At 45.0% G+C, this 21,897-nt stretch overlaps 1 protein-coding gene across 1 annotated transcript; it reads right to left on the bottom strand.

Annotated features, from left to right (window-relative positions):
* Window positions 1–15,348: 15,348 nt before the first annotated feature.
* Window positions 15,349–21,451, bottom strand: LOC130493034 (gamma-crystallin S-like). The gene is made up of 3 exons (XM_056866808.1): window positions 21,416–21,451; window positions 17,301–17,543; window positions 15,349–15,689 (listed from the first exon to the last, which is right to left on the bottom strand). Exons 1-3 carry the CDS (start codon window positions 21,434–21,436, stop codon window positions 15,417–15,419), a joined length of 537 nt encoding a protein of 178 aa, XP_056722786.1. The 5' UTR covers window positions 21,437–21,451; the 3' UTR covers window positions 15,349–15,416.
* Window positions 21,452–21,897: the final 446 nt, after the last annotated feature.

The raw sequence follows: 21,897 nt of genomic DNA, 5'->3' as shown, positions 1-21,897 counted from the left end.
AGTAACCTTTATAGATTTCTCCTTTCTTGGTGTGTGTGTGTGTAGTGGTGCTCACAAATATTGCCAATTAAGAGAATGCTTATCAAATCAAGGCAAGACCAGTGGGATTTTGAGCAGCATTTGTGGACTACATCATTTTAATTGGGGGATGCAGGTAGCTAGTAATAAAGCATGCTCCCTTGTATTCCTATCTGGGGGTGGATCAGGGATTTAAGAAGGACTCTGGTGCCCTCCACTGGAAGTTTAAAATAGAGACATTTTTAAGCTGTGGAGGGAAGGCAGCATGGTATAGCCTGATCTCGCCAGACCTTGGAAGCTAAGCAGGGGTAGGCCTTGGTTAATATTTAGATGGGAGTCCATCAAGGAATACCAGGGTTGCTATGCAAGGCAGGCAATGGCAAACCACCTCTGTTAGTCTCTTGCCTTGAAAACCTCATAAGAGGTTGCTATAAGTTGGCTGTAACTTAATGACACTTTATACACACACACACAATTTAGGCTGTAACTAAGACTTCTGTGATGTGCTTCTGTGCACAGGGTTCAAGTGGGCCCATAGAATCATAGAGTTGGGACCACCAGGGTCATCTAGTCCAACCCTCTGCACTATGCAGGAAAATCACAACTACCTCCTATACTCACTGCTATACCATCCTATACTCACTGCTGACATCCAGTACCAGAAGAGAATTAACACGCATTTACATCCAGCAATGCAAACCTGGCATCCATCTAAAAGCTGCTTCATATCTCACAACAGCTTCCATTGAGCTATTGCTCCACATAACGAGCCATTCAGGTGTACCAGCTCATCAGGTGGATTGGCTACCATGGGCTAGTTTCTGTCCAGGAGGCCGTCAAATGGCTTGCAATATCACCGAAGTAAATTGCATTGTGGGAGCCATTACAAATAAGAAGGCAGTACAGGTGAATGGCTCACCATGGGAAGAAGCTGCCATTTTAAGCAACTTATGTTGGGCAGACATTTTGTTAGGAGCATCCATTTGGAACATTTTTTTCCAAAGTAAGTTTTCCTCCTGCACACTTATATTCTCCTTCCTCCCTCCACTGACTTTTTACCTGCCCCTCTCATTGTGAGCTGCATCAGAACGCTGGCAAGCCTGGTTTACAATGGTTTCTAAGCATTAGTGGAACATCATGGGAAATAATTACCGTAAAACTGTCCTTCCTTCCATCCCCTCCATTTAGAATTTTCTCCTTGCAGTTTCTTTCATTATTAATTAAGGTTGCTGCAGAAGAAAGGGAGTAAGACTTGTGTACTTTGGAAGAGAATGTGCATGCTTGATGAGAAATTATATAGGTTTACATGCCTGTCTTTGTGTGCATAGTATATAACTATACATCATTGTATATTATGGTATGATCATGTTATAGTGTTCGTTCACAACTGGATCTTGCTAGATTTTCTCTCCAAGAAGCTAAAATCAATGCAGATTGCGGCCCAACCATCTTCAGGAACTGAGAACCATCGAGTTTAGATGTGCCAGGCTATGAACATCTACACTACAACACTATATCAGTTTTATACCTGTATAACTGTCATGGCTTCCCCACACAGAAAACTGGGACTTGTAGTCTAGTGAGGGTACTGTTAGAGGCCTTTCTTACAGAACTACCTTTCACGGAGATCCCTAAGAGGAGAAAATGACTCTTAAACCTATTTAAGTCTGTGATGTAGACATGCCCAGTGGGTTTTGTTTTCTAATGATTGTTTTCTACAGCCACTCATGCAGGAATAGGGTTGCCAGGCCTCTCTTCGCCACCGGCAGGAGGTTTTTGGGGCGGAGCCTGAAGAGGGCGGGGTTTGGGGAGGGGAGGGACTTCAATGCCATAGAGTCCAATTGCCCAAGCGGCCATTTTTCTCCAGGTGATCTGATCTCTATCGGCTGGAGATCAGTTGAATTATCAGGAGATCTCCTGCTATTACCTGGCAATTGGCAGCCCTATGCAGGAAGCATGGGTTCTGACTCATCTAAGAGCCCCATTTGCAGGCCTGTGCCTGTGGGGTGCAGTGGAGCTGGTGTGGGGCCATGGGGGCGGTAAGGGGCCAGGGAGGCAAGCGCAGGGGCCAGGGGAATCCTCGTGGTTGGGCCGGCTGCGGTAAAATGGCAGCTGCCCTTGGCCGGGAGGGGAAACAGCTGTGATGTTCCTGCAGCCACGGGGACACACGGATTCTGACTGCCTCTAATTCAAACGGGCCAATCAGGGCCCAGGGTTGCAGGGGGCGGGCCTGGCTGGGAAGTCGGACCTGGGTTTTCCACTAAGGTCCGATTCCCCAGCATAAAAGAGGCCTTGCTTGGCCCAGAGCTTCAGTCGGCTCCGAGCTGTTCTTCACACCGTAGTGCTTATACCAGAATTTTTAGAAGACAAGCATTCAACCCATAATCATGAAGGTTAGCTACTAAATGGTGCCATACTGTATTAGCTTCCCTGATACATACTGGCAACTAGAATCTAGTGGCTGTTATAACTTTCTTTCTAGGAAAAAAAATTGTGCATGTTCTGCTGGGACCATGCATCGCTCTCTGAGAGACCAGACAAGACATCTGCATGCTGATCCCTACTTTCAAAGATAACCATGCCCCTTACTAAGCAGTCACCAGGTGTCTCAGAAAAGTTACAAATTGACAACATTCTGAGGAATATTCTCCATTCCCAAGCATATCACTTGCGCCCTCTGGCACAAAGCACCTCCTGTCTTATTAATATCTCCTACGTTTCCTAGTAAGGAAGCTTAGGTGAAAAACAGAATGGGGAAAGGAGGGAAGGGAAGAGAGATGAGCTGTGTCCTTTAGAAAAGAGGAAGAATAGAGCCACGGAGATTCATTGTTGTCTCAGCAATAAAAGTCCCACTATTTTTCAGCATATAAGATGCAAGTGGGAATGACCAAACAAAAACAGCATGCCGCTATTCTGCTTCTATCTAAACTCCAGGTACAGAGAAAGTAGAGATGGCATCGGCTAAGGTTTTCAAGAGGCTTAAACGATGGGGAATTTTTAATTTTTTTTGCCTTTTTCGTGCATTTTGGCTCTCCCCATCGCCTTCCATCTTGCTAGCTGATTCATCTTCTGAACCTCCTTGGACCCCTTAATTATTATGATAAAAAGATGCGGATGCTTAACACTCAAGGAGGCCCTGATCGCCAAGCAAACATTCTTTTTCTGGGAACAAAAACAAATTTCTCGAACTGCAGGCTGAGAGGAATTTCCTTGATGGAGACAAACTGGCAGGATGAAGATGGCCAATTGCACACCTGCCAAGAAGGAACAAGACAGATGGCTATTTGGATATCCTAAGTTGGGCCATAAAGGTTTGGGAGGTTTGCCTGAATTTGATTGCAGAAAAGGTACACAGGGGGATCCAGTCCCAAATTCATGATAAGGTAAAGTTCAGCTCTCCCTGCTGGGTCAGGTAGGGTGTTGTTGTTGTTTTTCTCCAAATCAAATGACCTTTATTGGCATATTCTCAGAAATATAGCATAGACAGTACACAACAATTCTCATTTCATACATTTCCCATATAGATATGATTTAAGCTTTGATCCTAGACTTGATAACTTCCGTCAAAAATTCCACCACCTTAAAAGTGACTTCAGGGATAGAGTCGTTCATTAAATACCGGCATATGGCAGTTTCATGGCTAGATTTCATTTTATCCATCAAGGGTACAAATTGTTTTCTTATGAGGGCCATCATGCAGAAGACAATTTATAATTATATGCTGAAGTGTATCATGTTGACTCAAACCACATAAACATATTCTCTTTTCAAAGGGGATATTTTTAAACCTGCCCTTTAATACCTCCGAGGGGAGGGCATTAAGTCTGGGTCAGGTAGGGTTAAAAGGCCTGGACGCCCTGTCAGAAGCGTGCAAGCCTAAGTCCAGAAAACAGGAAGAAATGGAGTGAAGTCTGTCTTGAGTAGCTTCTAATTTTCAAGTCTCCAGTGGGCTTGTGTCTATTCCAGGGAAGGGAATGCCAAGGTAACACCAGTTAGATTTGAGTCCTGTCGCACCTTAGAGACCAACAAGACATTTGGGGTATATGCTTTCAACAGTTAAAGTGTTACCTTCCTACTCATATTCAATGAAACAGTTCAGGGGTGATTTCTAGTCAGGAAAAGACATGGTGAAACGGCGACCATCCCAACACATGGCCCCAGTTCACATTGGACCCCTCTGGTTGCTTTTAAATAAAACTTGAGGGAAGCCAGTCACGAGTCTCCCATGTCTTGACTGTGTCCTCGGTTTATCTGTCAGCGCTTTTCACTGGAGCCAAGCTTCCCTTAGTGCGAAGGCCTCACTAACTCCTTCAACATTCCCCTCAGTCACCACATCAGGTTTCAGAACACACTGTTAGCACAGCAGCATTGATGTCATTGAGGGTATGCAAACAGCGCACAATCCCAGCTCCAATCCCAAGAGGTTCCTCTTTCTCTGAAAGCATCAGCACTTTCGAAGCATACCACTCACCGTATTGCCTCTCTGGATTTCAACACACAGGCTGCCAGCCTGGGACGTTTCCTCAGAATTCCTCAGAGAAGCTGCTTTACATTACAGGCTTGATCTTCTTCCCCTCTCCCTGAGCCTTACTCAGTCTTTTTCAGGCTCACCAATATATTATGAGCTGTTCTCCTTGCATGCATCCGGTGGTGTGATTAGATATTCAAGGGCAAATGCTAAGAACCATTCTGGAAAGTCTAAAAGAAGAGAAGGGATACTGTTAAATCTTTGGCTCATGGTCATATACATACTGTAGTCAAAGCAACAGGACATCTTCAGAAGTGCCAGTACTTGAGAAGAGGCAAGAAAATCAGCAGAGAGGGGGTCCATTTCTTTTGTGACCTTCTGTTTTAATAGCAGAGCTCCTTGAATGGACTTTTCTGAACGGGAATCAAAAGCAAAGACAGAAGCTTTCTTGTAAGGGTAGAACAAAAGATGGGCAAAAGATTTCAAAGGTGTTCTCAGCCATTTCCAAATCAATCTCTGTGTCAGATTTCAATGAAATATGAACTCAGACGACTTGATATTAACCCTAGTCCAATAGAGATGTCAGGACTACAGTCTTCAGTTCAAAAGCAGAAAAGCAACAGAGGCAGGAAATCATCAGCCAGCAGACTTGACGGTAAAAGCAATTGACATCTTTAGTACAACAGAACTGGCAGGGCAATTCTGTGTGGAAAGAAAAGTAGAAACCAGTGGAGACACAGAACTGCTGGTGAGATACCTAAAAAGGAGGGAATCTCAAATGACCCCATCACTGACTGGAGAAGGGCTTTCAGAACATGCAGATGTAAGAAGAGCCTTGTTGTATCAGACTAGTGGTCCATCTAGTCCAGCATCGTGCTTCACACAGTGGCTACGCAGTTTCCTTGGATGGCCAACAAAGAAGGCCAATGCCTTCAGCTGATGTTGCCTCCTAGCACTGGCTTTATTCTTCTCTAATGGAAGAAAGAAGTAGAGAATAGGTGTAGGAATACTGCTGGTGAAATGTAGGAGTCCAGGATGACCCTGGTTCAAATCTCATCTCAACCATGAATTGACTAAGAATCTTTGGGCAAATCACCATCTCTTGGACTTTACACCCCATCTGCAATACAGAGGTAATAATACTCTCCTACCATGCAGGGCTAGTGCAAGGATTATTGAGATAATGTATGTGAAGTGTTTTGGATGCTCTACAAATTGCTATGAAAATGCTATGAATTAAGACTGAGTTAGGAAAATTTAGAGACTCACAGACTATCCTTGTGATTTGTAAATGATGTTAGCAGTTCTGTAAAATTCCAACTCTAATCAAGATTACAAACCACATAGAGGCACAAAGTTATCTAGAGCAGTGAACCATCATACAGTGGTCAATGTTTTGCTGCAGATACTAGCAATAAAGCTATTTAAAATTAAGAAGAACATATAAGAATGGCAAATATTTTGAAAGTCTAGACTTCTTGCCAATCATTTTGTACTACCAAGGGAAAATCTATTGACAATGAAAGAGAAAATGGCCATGTGCATCAAGTTCTGAATCATTTAGAAACAATCAATATTCTTGAAACCCAGTTATAGTGTCTAAAAAAAATAATTTCACCTTCCTGGACTGAATCAAACTAGCAAGGAAGAGCTGAGATAGGAAGTGAGATGAAGGACAAACGTGCAGTCAGAGCCCAGTGTGAAAAACACTGTTAAACGGTAGCATCTTATCAACAGCTTTTGCAAGTGGGACTCTATAATGGCATGAAATTATATTTGGGATGAAAATGATGGACTTCATTAATTTTTCTCTCAAATATTATTTCACTTCTGTATAGTGTTCCAAGTGCAAAAGCTGTTGTTCTACCAAGGTATTAGAAAACTAGTCCTATTCGAAATGTAAAGCAAGATTCTATGAATAGAATCCAGACGCTCTTTCCTTCTATTTTTCATACTATTGGTGGCTGTAAGATTCTGTTCCACTATTGGCAGAACCTTTCTCCAGCACAAGGAGACTCACTTTGGCAAAAGAGCCCTGTTCTGCTGGTGGAAGGGCCCTCCTTATGCTAGTGAAAGGCCCCATGCGTTAGAGTAGGGTTGCCAGGTCCCTCTTCGCCACCGGTGGGAGGTTTTTGGGACAGAGCCTGAGGAAGGCGGGGTTTGGGGAGGGGAGGGACTTCAATGCCATAGAGTCTAATTGCCAAACTGGCCATTTTCTCCAGGCAAACTGATCTCTATCTGCTGGTGATCAGTTGTAATAGCAGGAGATCTCCAGCTAGTACCTGGAGGTTGGCAACCCTATGTTAGAGGAAGGCTCCACTATTAGTGCATCCAGCTAATGATGTTCTGCTCAGCTGCGTGCCTCCTTTCTTTCCAAACCCATACTTAAAACTGCATGCTACCAATGGCAGTGACTTTTAATCTATGCCCCTGTAACTGCTTCCTCTGATCCAATTGGTTGCAGAAGTGTACATTTTGCCAGTGATCAAAACAAAAGCATTTGGTTTGAGCAAATCGGAGCACAAGGTCAACATTTGTATTTGGCGAGCATGTAAAAAAAATACCATTCATCGTAAAGACAGGTCATCCTTTATTACATTTGCTAAATTTGCAGCAAGTTTCCACAGGCTGAATCTACGTACTGAATGGATAGACACAGAGCTGCGTGATGACTTGATCCAGCCATTCACCTTACTTTAGTCATTAAAATGTAAGCCAGAAGCCGCTTCATCAGATGCTTGAAGCTAGCTGAAAACAACAATGTTTTTAATTAGAAAATGTCCTTGAAATGGCAAGTCATCGCTACAAAAAAAAATTGCTTTATATAACTTTGATTTCCTTTCTAAAAGGCAACATGAATGTTTGTGCAAATAGTTGAATGTGATCCCATCCTTTCACATATTAACAATAAACAGCAATATACTTTCTAAATTAAAAACAGCTTCAAAATTGGTCTAGCCATGGGGGTGGGGATAATGTTTCACTTATCCTGAACACTGTCCAAGAGGCCTCTGTGACAATAATGCCAAAGTGCTCACGCACCTTTTATAGCAGAGCAGATTTTTCTTCTGAGGGCTCCTTTTGGTGTTTCCTAGGGTTGCCAGGTCCCTCTTCGCCACCTGCGGAAGGTTTGGGGGGCAGAGCCTGAGGAGGGCAGGGTTTGGGGAGCGGAGGGACTTCAATGCCATAAAGTCCAATTGCCAAAGCGGCCATTTTCTCCAGGTGAACTGATCTCTATCGGCTGGAGATCAATGTAATAGCAGGAAATCTCCAGCTAGTACCTGGAGGTTGGCAACCCTTGTGTTTCCAGTATACAACCCAAGAGTGGATTGAATCACACATGAATCAAAAACTACTGGATGGTTGTAAGATGGTAAATCAGCCTCCTATGTGACCTTCAATCAGATCAGAAACCTGATACAAATGTATTGAAACAATTTTTCTTGTTCTTTTTCTTTCTTTTTTTTCATGTGTTCACATCACCAGCAAGAGAAGGGCTGGAAAGTGCTTCAAGTGGGAAATGTCAATTTACTCGTTCAGTTAGAAGAGACCAGTTTAAAAGCAGGGGAGGTTACGTTGGATCAAGCAGACAAAATGTGTAGAAATGCATTTTCAAAATGGTAACAGAAGCAATGTGGGACCTGATTCTGATGGGGGCCACATGTCTCCCCTTGTACGGTTATTAGCCCTCAATGAAAAAAGCTCAGCAAAAGACAAGATGCCAGCCTATTTTCTTTTCTTTGTGGGCTAACAGCAGTATGGAGTGGCCAATCTCCATTGACAAAACCACACAGGGGCAAGAGTTAAACCCCCTCTTCCCCCCATAGCCACAATCTGAATTACCCTCTCCCCCCACAACAAAACACAGCATCCAATAACATTCACACGATCTCTCATCTTCTCATCTAGTGTGACCCATAATTGATTTGCCCTAGTTTAAGTGGTATGCGTGAATGTGGCAAAATGTTATGAAAATGTACTAAACCAACGTGGCTGGAGGCCATGGCAGGACACAAAAAGGGAATATCAATGAAGGCTCAACTGTGCTGCCTTCAGGGTGCTACTAAACTAAGTTGCCCCAGCCCAAGTTGGAAGAGCCACTATATAAACAACCATTTAGACAAAGTAGAGGGAACAAATGCGTGTTCAGATTTCTGCCAGGCTTGAAGAGCTCCCTGCTTGCCCTGTGGATTAAGGATGATGGAGGAAAAGAATTAATTCCTTTAGTGTAATTAACAACTGGACCAGTTCTGGAGGATCTTGGGCTGGTAATGAACCATGGCACCACTTTAATTTCTTCCTTGCCCCACCGTCTTGTTATTAAAACCAAGAATAGGTTCCATCAAATATCCCTTAAAGGGGAAAAGGATAGAGAGAGAGGAAGGGCACCGGATTTGTCTCAATGGAACATGATAAATTAGACTTTGCAGGATAAAGAGAGAAGGGGCGAAGAGGAGGGCACAGACTGTGAATTTTTATATACAATCTATGTAGAGTGTGTGTGTATATATATACCCACATATATTCTCTTTTGGAATGACCTCCTTATGCCCCATCCATCAGCCTGGGGTTGGCTTATTCTAACTAGAAGATTCTTTTCTTCTGTCTAACAGGCCCATCAGACACAATCTGCATGCCAATTACTGGAACAGACCCCCTGATACTGAAAAATGGAAATTAGCTGTCAAGGCAAGGCATCAGCTGAGCAGTTCCGATTGCTGGCTCTCGGTCTGTGGCTCATATCCATATGCACTCTGTTCTGTGTGCCGCTCTAACAGGGGAGCCCCCACTGGAAAAAGTAATCTAAAAAATTTTTTCCCTCTCAAACACCTACCACATTTTATTGTTATTCGTATTAGTTGCCAACATTGGGGCACAATGTGAAATTCACCAGAGGGCAAGAGCCGTTTGGAGGGGAGAGAAAGGAATTCTGATAATTGCATTTTTTGGTGCTAGGCAGATCAAGCAATCCAATAAAAGGGCACTCAAAGGAAATGCTAATGTGGGACAAGCGGAACAAGCAAGCAAAATGGCTTCCGCCCTCTAATCTTACACGGCTTTCCCATTGACATTTACTTGCCCGGTCCACCCATCTAGACACACATCTTGTGCAGTGCATGGCCATGTAAACATGTGTCCATATTGTTCTAACAGAAGCACTCAACTGAGAATTATTGGGCTGTTCTGGTTCACAGAGTAGACATAGCAGATGTAATGGTATATTTGCATATGTTCTCATCCTTGATTGTTCTGAATTTGATATTGTACTTTACTATCCTGTTTTACTTAACTCTCCCTGGACATTAACTGGTTTGTTATGATGGTGATGATGGTTACTGAGTGTTGGTGTAACTAAATGTATGATCCGGGCAAAAGTGCCATGTTTTTTATTCCATTCCTAGGTACAACAGATGGTCTAGAATAAGAGATATGCTTAAGCATGAGCTCACTGGATTACTACCTCATGTACAAAGATTGTGGCTATACTTTCTGGAAGAGCAGAGTCCTTATATAACCTTGACATGTGATTGTGAGTAAGTATAAGCAAATGGACAGTGGCCAGATCTTCTGCTTGGAAATATACTACTGGACTTTTCAGCAAACCTTGAAATCAATCCAAATTAGCTACTCTCAGAGCAGCACATAGCACCTCTGTCAGTAAATTGTTCTTCTTCAACCTATCCAAATAGCAAGGATCATAGGATCAGTGCAGTCACACATATCCTTCCTTTTGGGGTTGATGATTGATATCCTTTTGCCCAATGATGAAAGTGGGAACACTTTTTTTTAGACCTCCTGCAAACAGAAAACCAACAGTGAGGTTCCCCACTTTAGTACCCATGACCCTACGAACAATAAGGATCAGAGATGCATGCAGATAGATGCATTACACTGATGTTCTCGCTAGACCATGGAGCTGGTCAGGAAGTAGAAGCAGGACTGGGCCTACTCCAGGGCTCTCTTAAAAAGTGATTCTCTGACTTGCACCAGTCATAGTTCAGTCCGGCCAAGTGGTGTGTGGAGTGTTAGGGAGGAAGGCTTTCTCTTTCTCAATAATAGATGATGTGGTTGGTAGAGGGTCACAGGGCACTGAAAGACTCGCAATACCTGTCTGAGACAGATCAGACACATTTGGTACCTTTATTACAATAAAAATGAAAAGAAAGTCTGGACATGCTAAACAGCCTTCCAGTACTCAACTGTTTAGAGTACAAGAGCTCCCCAAAGGCTAGAAGTTTGCAGTTGGCGTCCACATACACCATAGTTGGCTCCCAATAAATTAACATTTTGAACTGTAGCTCTGTAAAGGTTTGGTTTAACAAAGGATTTTCAGTACTTTTGTAAAATTACAAACACCAACAATTTGTGGGTGAGATATTATATTTTAAGTGAGAGGTCACAGCATGCCTCAGGCGTGGGATAGCCCTGACTCCTCCCACCTTCACAACTAGGGTTGCCAACCTCCAGGTACTAGCTGGAGATCTCCTGCTATTACAACTGATCTCCAGCCGATTGGACTCTATGGCATTGAAGTCCCTCCCCTCCCCAAACCCTGTCCTCCAGGCTCTGCCCCAAAAACGTCCCACCAGTGGCAGAGAGAGAGACCTGGCAACCCTACTCACTAGGGCTGTTGAAAAAAAAATTTGGTACAGTTCGGCTTCGGCAAAATTTGGCCCTTTTAAATTCGGGCCGTGCCGAAGTCCAAACTGCCCCGCTTTGGATCCCCAAAATTCGGGCGAGATCTGGAGTTCGGGGGAAAATTCCCCCCCCCCGCGGGCCTACATGGGGCTTCCCTGAAGGCCCGCGGGGGGGGGGGGGGTGGAACAGACCTGTGCCTCCCGGCCAGGAGGCACAAGTCTGTTTAAAGGGCCCCCCGTGAGCCTTCAGGGAAACCCCCTGAAGGTGCACCGGGGGTGGCTGAACAGATCTGTGCCTCCCAGCTGGGAGGCACAGATCTGTTTAAAGGGCCTCCCCGTGCCTTCAGGGGGCTTCCCTGAAGGCATGCGGGGGGGCCTTTAAACAGATCTGCGCCTAACAGCTGTTAGGCGTAGATCTGTTTAAAGTGCCCCCACACGCCTTCAGGGAAGCCCAGCCGGGAGGCACAGCCGGGAGGCACAGATCTGTTTAAAGGGCCCCCCGCGCGCCTTCAGGGAAGCCCCCTGAAGGCGCGCGTGGGGTGCCAAAGCCCGAATTTGCCGAATTTATTTGCCGAATCCCCCAAGTCGGTGAATTCGGCTCCCCCGTTTCCCGCCTTTTTAAAATTCGGTTTGTCCCAAACCAGAAACCGCCAAAACAGGGGAAATTCTACGGTTTTTTGGTTCGGAACGAACCGAATCGACAGCCCTACTACTCACAACTGAAATGTTAGGGTGAATACTAGAAAAGTCATGCACGTGCATCTGCCTGTTTTCCTTCCATCTGGTGGCTGTCGGTCTTTTTAAAAATAAAAACCACCACATGTGCCTTTTATGCAGCGGAGGGGATTGTGGGAAGATGGCCGCCAGTGGTGTTAGATCCAGGCTGAGCAAAGGACTCTTCACTTTCAGCCTGTGGCCTTGAATGACCATCTTGGTGGATACCAGACCCCAATGTTTCTAGTACCATCCTAAGAACACTTTCCTATGAGCAAGAAAGCACCATTGAGTTGACCTGAGTAGGATTCTGAGTAGAACTAATCAGGATTGCTCTCTTCATGTACCTTTTGTTTTTTTCTGGTTATTTATGCTGGTGTTTTGTTTTGTTTTGCTTTGTTTTGTAAGTTGCTTTGGGTCCCTATTGCAGAGAAAGGTAAGAAACATTCTGAATTGGGTTGATCATTACTTTATTATTAATTAGGCTTTTTTTAAAAAAAAAGAAGAAGTGAATAACTGCACTGGGGATTTTTGGGAGGGAGTAATTGGTGGTGTATAGGTGCTAGCCATTCAGCACTGCACCAACCACTTCTGGTGCAAACTTCTAAAACCAGCTGGACTGGACATGAGTAGGGAATTTGAGCTGGTGCTTCTAGTTCAGTCCCACCCCTCTGTGCTTGTTACATCTGTCTTCTCTGTATGATCATGGGGGCCCTCTCCCCACATCATCCATTCCCCTCCCCAATCAGTGGTCCTCTTCCCCATTTCATTCACCGAAGGCCCTTTCCATCCCCCACTGCTGCGCCCCCACACCCAAACCATCCTACCGTATTTCCATTGATTCCTCCCCACCCCGACAAAGCCAAAGCATAGCTCCTCTTTCTCTCGGACACACACACACACTCACACACACACCAGGGGCAGGGAGTCTTTCCTGCTGGGCTAGTACCTAATTAATACTGTATTCACAGGGGCTGTATTATTGTAGCTGCTGACAAGCATCACATACCCTGCATCATTGCTACATAATAACCTCATATATCATACTGGAAGAGACTGTGGGGTCCTTGCTAGGAGAGTACACACTTTATAAACCCAGTATCATTATCCTAAGTCCCCCATTCCCTTGCTTGATATGCAAAAAATTCCTGGATTCCCCAGAGTACCCAGCAGAGAAAATGTCCAATAAAATGGACATTTGTTATTTCCTAAGACTTGAGGCATAACATAATAGAATGTGGGGGGGGGGAGTTTACCCAGAGAGTTCTTGATATTATGGTAGGTGAGCAGAAAGAAGAGAAAGGCTGACATCTGGTGGCTAAGTGGGGAAGTAGATTTGTTCTGGGCAGAGAAGAATCAGCAATCACAGAGAGAAGGAAGGAACTGGGAATTTCGTTATCCTGTAGGAATTCCGCAGAAGTTAAGCATGATTAAAATGTTATTGATTGCTATGGGATGCAGCAATGGTTAACTTTCCGAAGATTGCACCTATTTAACTGCAGGCAGGACAAAGAGTGCTGGTTTACAATATTCCTTTAAAATGAACGTGAGCGTGTATGTGCCGTCAAGTCACAGTGTCCGGTGATTTAAAGCAAAGGCGCGAGAGATGCCTTTGCAGATGGCCCTATGAATTAATTCAAATTAATAAGAAGGAATATAGTGTTACAGGCTTCAGTTCTGATTATGGTAGCTCAATCTATGCTGCGTTACAAATGGGATGGAAATTAATCACAATGGCTGTAATCTCCTCAATGGGCCATAAATTCCAAGAAAGAGCTCAAGCCAAGTTCCCATCAGAGCTTGGAAAAAACTAATTCCCCTTCCTTCTATGAAGAGAGAGGGCTGATGGGGGAGTCTATGTGACAAGAAAACGGCATTTAGATTGTGGCGGAGGAGGAAAAAGAAGCAGATGCACTGCTGGGACTTGGCTGAAATACCCATAAACTGCAGGGTCTCTCTCTCTCTCTCTCTGAGATCTGATGTGGGGCAGCAGATCTACTGCTCTGCAGGACTAGGGCTGTTACTGCACTAGGAATTCCCAGCGATGCATCAAGCGTTTGGAAATGTTATAAAAAACATCACTTTAAAAGGGTTTTTGGATGCCACGGCTAAAAAATGGTTGGAAGACGTCTTCACAGCTAAAGGGGCCAAACAAAGTGCGAACAGTATTTTTTATAACATTTCCAAACTCTTAATACATCGCTGGGAATACCTAGTGCGGTAACAGTCTTTGCTTCCTTCCGCACCCTACTGGTACATTTGCATATGAAGTGAACACTTTAAGAACACCATAAGTGCTCTTCTCCAAAGAGAACCATCTCAGGTAAGCGCTGCTTCTGTGACTTATCATTGTTCAAAGAAGTAGCCTTGGGGTGCACATAACAATCATATTTGTACAGCTAACACCACCTCACAATGTATAGGGGGAATCTCTTGTGTGAAAGAATTCCTCTCTTCTCTCTCTCTCTCTCTCACTCACACACACACACACACGAACACACCCTTCCTTGCATATGGAAAACTAACTGAAGCCCACAGTCTACCTGGAAGCACATGATCATTGCTGAAGTTAAGGAGATTTGGATCTGGTCAGGGCTTGAGTAGGGAACCAACGAGAGTTACCTCAGCCCCTCCCGCTGACAAGATTCCCTCTGTGGCCCCTCTCTCATCACCAAAACCTACCCTAAATGTAATGAAAACAAATACCAGGAATTTCCTGCATGTGGGCCTCCAAGATGACCAGAGCCCCCAAAATCGTACCCCCTCTCTTAGCAGCCACAGCTATGTGAGAATATTACATAGGCCTTGGAATCCTACATACATCACCCTAAGTTGTATGATAAAAAGCACCAAGACTTTAGGCAGGAGAGTTTGTGTCTCAGATGACACCTCTATCTAGCCAGACCACTACCTTGTTCTTTTTCCCAGAGTGCCTTATATCTTCCCAGACCAATATAAAACCTGGAAAAAAAATCAGCCTGTAATTACTCAAAGTAATTTGGAATACTAACTGGGATCAGGGCATGGATACCTCACGAATACTGTACAGATCTCGGAGTAGGGCTAGAAGCTTCCCATGTGCAGAAAGACTTTGATTATGGGGGTGATTTCAAATAAGACCTGTGTCATGTGCAGAATGCTTCAAGCTGCACAGATTCCTGTGAGTCGACATGGCTGACAGTAACCAGCAAGTGACCAATGAGGACTGTGCAGTTCACATAGTTGGGTTCCCAAGACAGAGGCTGAAAAGGTATCCCAGGGAAAAGGAGCGCCCCCTTCCCCTGGACATCTCTTGCCTAAGAAACAAACAAAAAAAAAAAAAAACTGGCAAGCTGCCATTTGGGCAAGCCCCAAGAAGATTCCAGAGCTTACAGAAAGTGATTCTGCATGCCTTTATTGCTACAGTATCCTAGTAATAGGGGTAGCATGAGAGGTTAAACCACCTCTCTTGAAGAAAAGAGTGCATTGCATTCAGATGCACAACTGCTACAAATAATGACCAGCAGCATCAAGCCCTCACATACTTTATTTATGCATCAAGCCAGCTTTCACATCAGTTGCACACACCATGCTGTCCATTACTCAACAACACGCCGGAAGGACTGGACCACTGGGGAGGTCGCCCCCCACTCGACAGGCTTGTTGTACTCTCCTCTCTCCAGAAGGTATTGCCGGCCGCGGAAGTTGGGATGTTCGTAGAAAACCCAGGCTCCCTCCAGGACTTTGCAGGAATGGATTTCCCGCATGTGGAACTGATCCATGACAGAAGGGCAGTCATCCATGAATTCATGCATCTGGCCACTAAACTCACCCTTCTCAAAGAGCTGGATCTGGTGTTTGCCTCCGCTGAGCTGGAACAGGGAAAGAGAGAGCACAGGTTACTGAGAATCTGTACAGAGGGATGTATTTGCAGCACATGGCTTCACTCTACATAGTGTTGAAAAATGGCTGTGAAGCATCAGCACAAAGAATGCACTGAGGTTGTGGATGCATCCCCAAGGCCAGCTAACACCCACAAATACACCTAAAGCCTTTTGGTGTGTGTGCTTTCAAGTGCATGCTTCTAGCTCTTCTGGCCTTTGTCACCTTGTAATACGCCAGAAACACCTGATATTGACTGCATGTGTGATGGTTGCATGTGCACCTTCTGACAGAATATGCAAGTCTGTTCATATTAGCAATGACAGGTGGTTTTAGATTCAGGGAATCTAAGTGTCAAGCTAAGCTGATGCAATAACCTGGAAAGCCCCTAGAAGGCCTGAGACTGAGTTAATGAGTTGCACCTGTAGGGTGACTCAGCCTGAAGGTAATGAGTTGCACCTGGAGAGTGACTCAGCCAAGTAACACTAATTACTGCCTGGAGATGGCATCTGTATATAAGTGTAAGACTCTGTGAGTCTGCGTCGGGAGACAGTGGAGGAAGAGTGTGTTTATAGCACTGTGAATAAACAACTGCATTTTCTACAAGCTCTACTGGTACTGGTGGTTATTCCTGGGCGTTGGCACAATCCGCCAGCTCCCGCAACAGGGTTATGGGCCCAGTTTGCTATTCCCATCAGAGCTCAACCCTCTAAAGGTACCTAATCAGGACCTTCTGCCATGGATTTTACAAACCCCTTTGGGTCTGCAAGAAATAGGGCAGGGTGCTGAAATTCCACTGTCCCCTACAAGCTTCCCCTAACAAGGGTAACCCCTCCCAGTTAAGTGCCAACATCTGAGAGGCTGACTGGGTGCATGTTCCTAATGCACAGATATTAGACGCTTAAACGGAAGCTTATGCCACCTTATTCAATATATATTTCTTCTTAACATATAACCTTGGGGGCTAAAAACAGGAGGGGATTAAATGCATTATGTGTGGGAAAGGGCAATCATAATTCTAAAATAAACAAGAATCCTGCAGCAGCCTCAAGACAAACAAGTTTTTATTCTATGATGAAGTGGACTCTAATCCACAAAGGTTTATGGTGGAATGAAACTTAGTAGTCTTCAGGATGCAGCAGGAATCCTATTTATTTTTGCAGCAACAGAATATCATGACTAACCCTCGGGAATTGTAAATTTATGCTCTGAGAACAGAAATAAGTGTGTGTGAGTTATTCCAAGTAAATTAACGTGAAATAACATTCTGGGGTCTTCTGCATGCAACAAGAAAGGAAATTGACAAATGTATCCTGCTGTTCAGACTTTGCATGATCTTGATTACAAATGTCCCAGGCCTTGCGGAAGGGGCCTGAGAAGCTGTGGCTCAGTGGTAGAGCATCTGCTTTGCATGCAGAAGGTTCCAGGTTCAATTCTTGCCATCTCCAGGTAAAAGAACCAAAACGTAGGTGACACAAAGGACCTGGAGAGCCACTGCCAGTCAGAGTAGATGATACTGACTTTCACAGACCAATGGTCTGACTCAATTCAAGGCAGCGTCACGTGTTCAAGATCAGAAGGGAAAGAAAAGACACACTTACTAGCTGAACGGTTTTGCATGAGCTGATGCGGTCGTTAAGGCCCATCCAGCGTTGGTATTCAGGATAATCCCCATGGGTCAGCACATACATGTTCCCTGCAAAGTTTGGTCGCTCATATATAACCCAGGCACCTCCGTCCACACGGATGGAATTGCAACGGCTCAGCTCATTGTGGAAATCCGAATTGTCCCGGTCACACTCATAGCGGCGGCCCTGGAAATTCTTCCCTTCGTAGAAGGTGATCTGAAACACACGCAAAGCATTGAAGAAGGCAATACAGTTTCTGCTAGACACAGTGCAGCTTGGCTGAGTTAACTGGCATCTTCTCTTGCGCTGAAGCACTACAACATCCCACACTTGCAACCACATTACAATGTGCTGAGACATGGCGCTGAGACATTGTCCCAATTGACAGAGCCCCCAGACATTTTTTTTAGGCAAAAATACCAACCACTGATTATCCACATGAGTCTCAACAAGTATTTAGAGATATGGTAGGGTGGATAGAGATATGGTAGCAGCCAGCGTGGCACAGTGGTGAAGAGTGGCAGACTCTAATCTGGAGAAGTGGGTTCTATTTCCCACTCCTCCACATGAAGTCTTCTGGGTGACCTTGGGCCAATCACAGTTCTCTCAGAACTCTCTCAGCCTACATGGAGGCAGGCAATGGCAAACCACCTCTGAGCGTCTCTTGCCTTGAGAACCCTACGGGGTTGCCATAAATCAGCTGTGATTCGACAGCACACACACACACACACACACACACACAGGAAGTGAGGACTCGCTATTGCAGAAAGTGACAGTGATGGATGATATTTTATTTTTGCATCCCTTCTGTGTCACAGTCAATGACTACCTGCCCTTGTATCTGGGCTGGCTTTGTTTATAGCCTCCTCTTCCCCACCCCTAAAATCTGTGTGTTGGCAGAGCAAAGTGGTGCCATTAAATGGCAGCAGCTGTGTAGGATGCTCTTACTTCCATTTCTCTGTGCAGGCCCTTCACCCTGAGCTAAAACCCAAGCACAGGCTTTGCCCACTGCATGTGCCAGGGCCAGCTACTGAAGCAAACAAAGTTTTGGCTATCAACTGCAGAGTTCAATAAGCTCCACCTCCTGGCCCCACTCAGATGCCAGCGTTCTCAATATCAGTAGCTAGCAATTGAAGTGGCAGAAAATGTTTCCCATTTGATGAATCCTCTTCTTTTGAATCAGAAGCACAACCTTCTGCCCAACCCCCTTGCTTCTAGTAGGTCTCTAAACTCTCCACAGACTGAAAATTTCTATATATCTCAAAGTGTCTAGCAGGGGTGGGGGGAGGGTTTAGTGATTCTGGGGCCCTTGACAAAAGGCCAGGGTGGGGCCCCAGAATCACTGCCAACACCACTCACCAGGGCCAAACTAGGGACAGCCTTTGCCCCATGTGAGGCAAGGGATGCCAGCCATGATGAAACAGCCACCGCCCTCAACCGTAGGCCTGGCCGAACATCTCAGTTCAATTCTGCAGGGCTTGCAAGACCAAGTCCTGCAGGGCCCGGGTCTCATTTGACAGAGTTTCACCAGGCTGGAGCCACACTGGAAAAAGCTCTGGCTCTGGTTGAGGACAGCCGGATACGTCTCGGGCCAGGGACTACTAATAGGTTGTTACTAGATGAGCGTAATGTTCTTTGAGGGGTGTATCAGGAGAGGCAGGCCTGTATGTACGAAGGTCCTAGACTGTTTAAGGGTTTGAAGGTCAATACCAGAACCTTAAACCTGACCTGGTACTCAACCTGGAGCCAGTGCACAGGTTGAATATGTACTCTCCAAGGGGGACCCATAAGGACCCTTGCCACTGCATTCTGGACCAGTTGGAGTTTCCAGAGCAGTCTTTAAGGGTAGCCCTGTGTAGAGAAAGTTACAGTAGCCCAGCCTGCATGTGACCATTGCATGGATCACTGTAGCTACTTCAGGGCAAGACAGGTAGGGCATCAGCTGCTTAGCCTGGCAGAGATGAGAATTCTGGCAGAGATTCTGGCTACATTAGTGGCCTGTGCCTCCATTGAAAGAGAGGCGTTCAGCATCACACCCAGACTCTTAATGGTCGGTGCAGGTGTTAATTGCAACCTGTCAAGAGTCGGGAACAGATGCCCCATCTCTGCGCCCCCCCCCCCCCCAGCCCAGCCACAGGACTTCCGTCTTTGATGGATTTAGTTTCAACCAACTTTGTTTCAACCATTTCACCACGGCCTCCAGGCACCTGGCCAAAGTATCTGGGATTGCATCTGGCCGGCCGGCCATCAACAGATATAGCTGAGTGTCATCAGCATACTGGTGACAACCCAGCCCGAAACTCCGGACTAGCTGGGCGAGAGGGCGCATATAGATGTTAAACAGCATCAGAGAGAGAATCACCCACTGGGGGACCCCACACACCAAAGGGTGTCAAGGTGCGACTCTCTCCCCTAGTGCCACTCTCTGTCCCCAATCTCGGAGAAATAAGAGCAGCCACTGAAGGGCTGTCCCACATATCCAAACATCGGCGAGGTGGTGGGTCAACAGGTCATAGTCGATCGTGTCGTATGCTGCTGTAAGGTCTAATAGTAACAGCAGCGCCGACCCGCCTCAATCCAGCTGCCTGCAGAGATTGTCCATGAGGATGACCAATGCCATCTCCATCCCATGCCCAGATTGGAAGACAAACTGAAATGGGTCCAGAGTCGAAATGAGTCCATAACAAAGGAGTAACAAATGCACATTTATTGCACTGATCAAGCGGAAAGGCTATAAGAGATGAAGATCAGTGTTCAAGGCAACTCAGAGGTAACCTATGTATAAATTAATGACAACATCCTATCAGGTTTGTAGCCCATTCAAGATGTAGATGAGGGTTGCATATTTCAACACTGCCCTTCACAAATGTAGACAGCTAGCACATCAGGATGAATACTAGACTAGCACCTTTCTTCCCAACTGAGGTATCCTTTTATTAAAATGATAACAACAACACATGGAACAGCACTCCACTTATGGTCCTAGATAGTTCGTCCCAACATGGCAGTACCAAATTATTGCTCAGAAAGTCTAGGTCAGTGCAGTCCTATGCATATCTAAGTCCCTCTAGTTCACTATCACAGTCAAGTAACTGTGCATAGGACTGCAATCTCAACGAATCAATGCAGCCATAGAGGCATAAGCAAAACCTCTTTGATTGGTCCTCATATCATATAATCCTATGGTGAAAAATCATGAGCTACCCATTGAGGTTCTAATCCGGAATCTGTTCCAGCTGATGAAACAATTGCAACTTCGTTTGTTAGTGTGGAAGTAATCATTGTGCCAATGTGGCATTCCAAATTCCACGGCTACCCTAGTGTGCATCCTTATACCTTGTAAATAAATAGATACAATTACAGAGACCATCAGGAGGTATTGCCAAAATGAAGGGTCTCGATTTATTTTTGCAAGCTTGTTGCTCCAGGAGCAAGAAATAACCTGCAATTAAAAATCACCCCAGTAGCTCAAACTTCATCTTCCTTGTCTTTTTTACAGAACAAACACACAAGCAAAAGAAAGATGGATGTATCTGTCTGAAGTCATTGTTTCAAAATACTGACCTTGATGTAACATAATTTAGTATTTTCTAAGGCACTGCACCTTCTTACATAAAGTGCAGTAAAATTTGTGAACGGTTTTAGGCATTTAGGCATTTATTTCTAATTTCTCAAAGTGAAATTTCTCTTCACAAGTCCAGTTCACATTTTATTAAGGTACCAGGGTACCAGAATCTGGAGCAAATCTTGACCAGGTTTTAGGATTGGCACTGGGTAAACTGGCTAGGCAAGTTGCTATGAAGGACTCTAGTGAGCTGTGCATCCCTTCCTTCCTTTGTCCTAAAGTTTTATTTTGTTACTTTTTGTTCCCTGAGGATATTCCTTGGTGGTTACGGCATCTTACGCTTGGAAGGAGCCAGCTGCCTCTGATCAAGAGAGCCAAACTCCCCACTATCCTAATTCTCTCACCCCCACCCCACCCCCCGCTGGAGGCCAGGGGGGCAACCCAACGCCAAGCTTGCAAGCCAGTCAAGACTTTTGCCTTTTTCCAGACAGAGAGAAAGAGCAGAGGCTAGAAGCATACTTACCCTCATTCCTGATTTAGACATCGTCAATGCTAGGAGTGATACCTTGGTGGAGGAGGAGATCTAGAAGCAGCTGCAAGAGCCAGGAGCGGGAAGCCTCATTTTATAGTGAGCTCATTTTTAGACCAGGCATTCGCTTTGTCATGAGAATGGGATCCAAAAATTGAGTCAGGGATTCTGAGCCTATTCATGAGTTCTAGAAAAGCAAACGGGATTAGAAAATAAAGGCAGGCTTCATTGCCCCCTTTATGTTCCAGCGTAGCTTTTGAATGCTTTGCTGAGTCAGAACACCAAGACTGTGTTTGAAATAAATAAAGTAAAAAAGAAGTGCTTGCTATCTCGGTGGTGTGGGGCAACATGGTTCCCTGCCCCTACTTTTAATATTATATAAAAAATTTAAATGATGAGTTCAGCTATAGCCGTTTACAGAAGAGCTTGAAACTAGAAAACAATTCCTCCCATTGCCTGTGTGAGAAGCAGCCGGG

Source organism: Euleptes europaea, unplaced genomic scaffold (assembly GCF_029931775.1).
Source record: "Euleptes europaea isolate rEulEur1 unplaced genomic scaffold, rEulEur1.hap1 H_5, whole genome shotgun sequence".
Lineage (NCBI taxonomy): Eukaryota > Metazoa > Chordata > Lepidosauria > Squamata > Sphaerodactylidae > Euleptes > Euleptes europaea.
Note: the sequence above shows the minus strand (reverse complement) of the source record. Positions and strands in the feature narration are given on the sequence as shown.

What these genes read in the sequence shown, in the direction of transcription:
- LOC130493034 (XM_056866808.1), bottom strand. Translation starts at nt 21,436, where the DNA reads ATGTCTAAATCAGGAATGAGG. An exon ending in TGTCTAAATCAGGAATGAGG is followed by an intron (nt 17,544 to 21,415) that starts GTAAGTATGCTT and finishes CGTGTGTTTCAG; the next exon opens with ATCACCTTCTACGAAGGGAA. An exon ending in CATGCAAAACCGTTCAGCTA is followed by an intron (nt 15,690 to 17,300) that starts GTAAGTGTGTCT and finishes TCCCTGTTCCAG; the next exon opens with CTCAGCGGAGGCAAACACCA.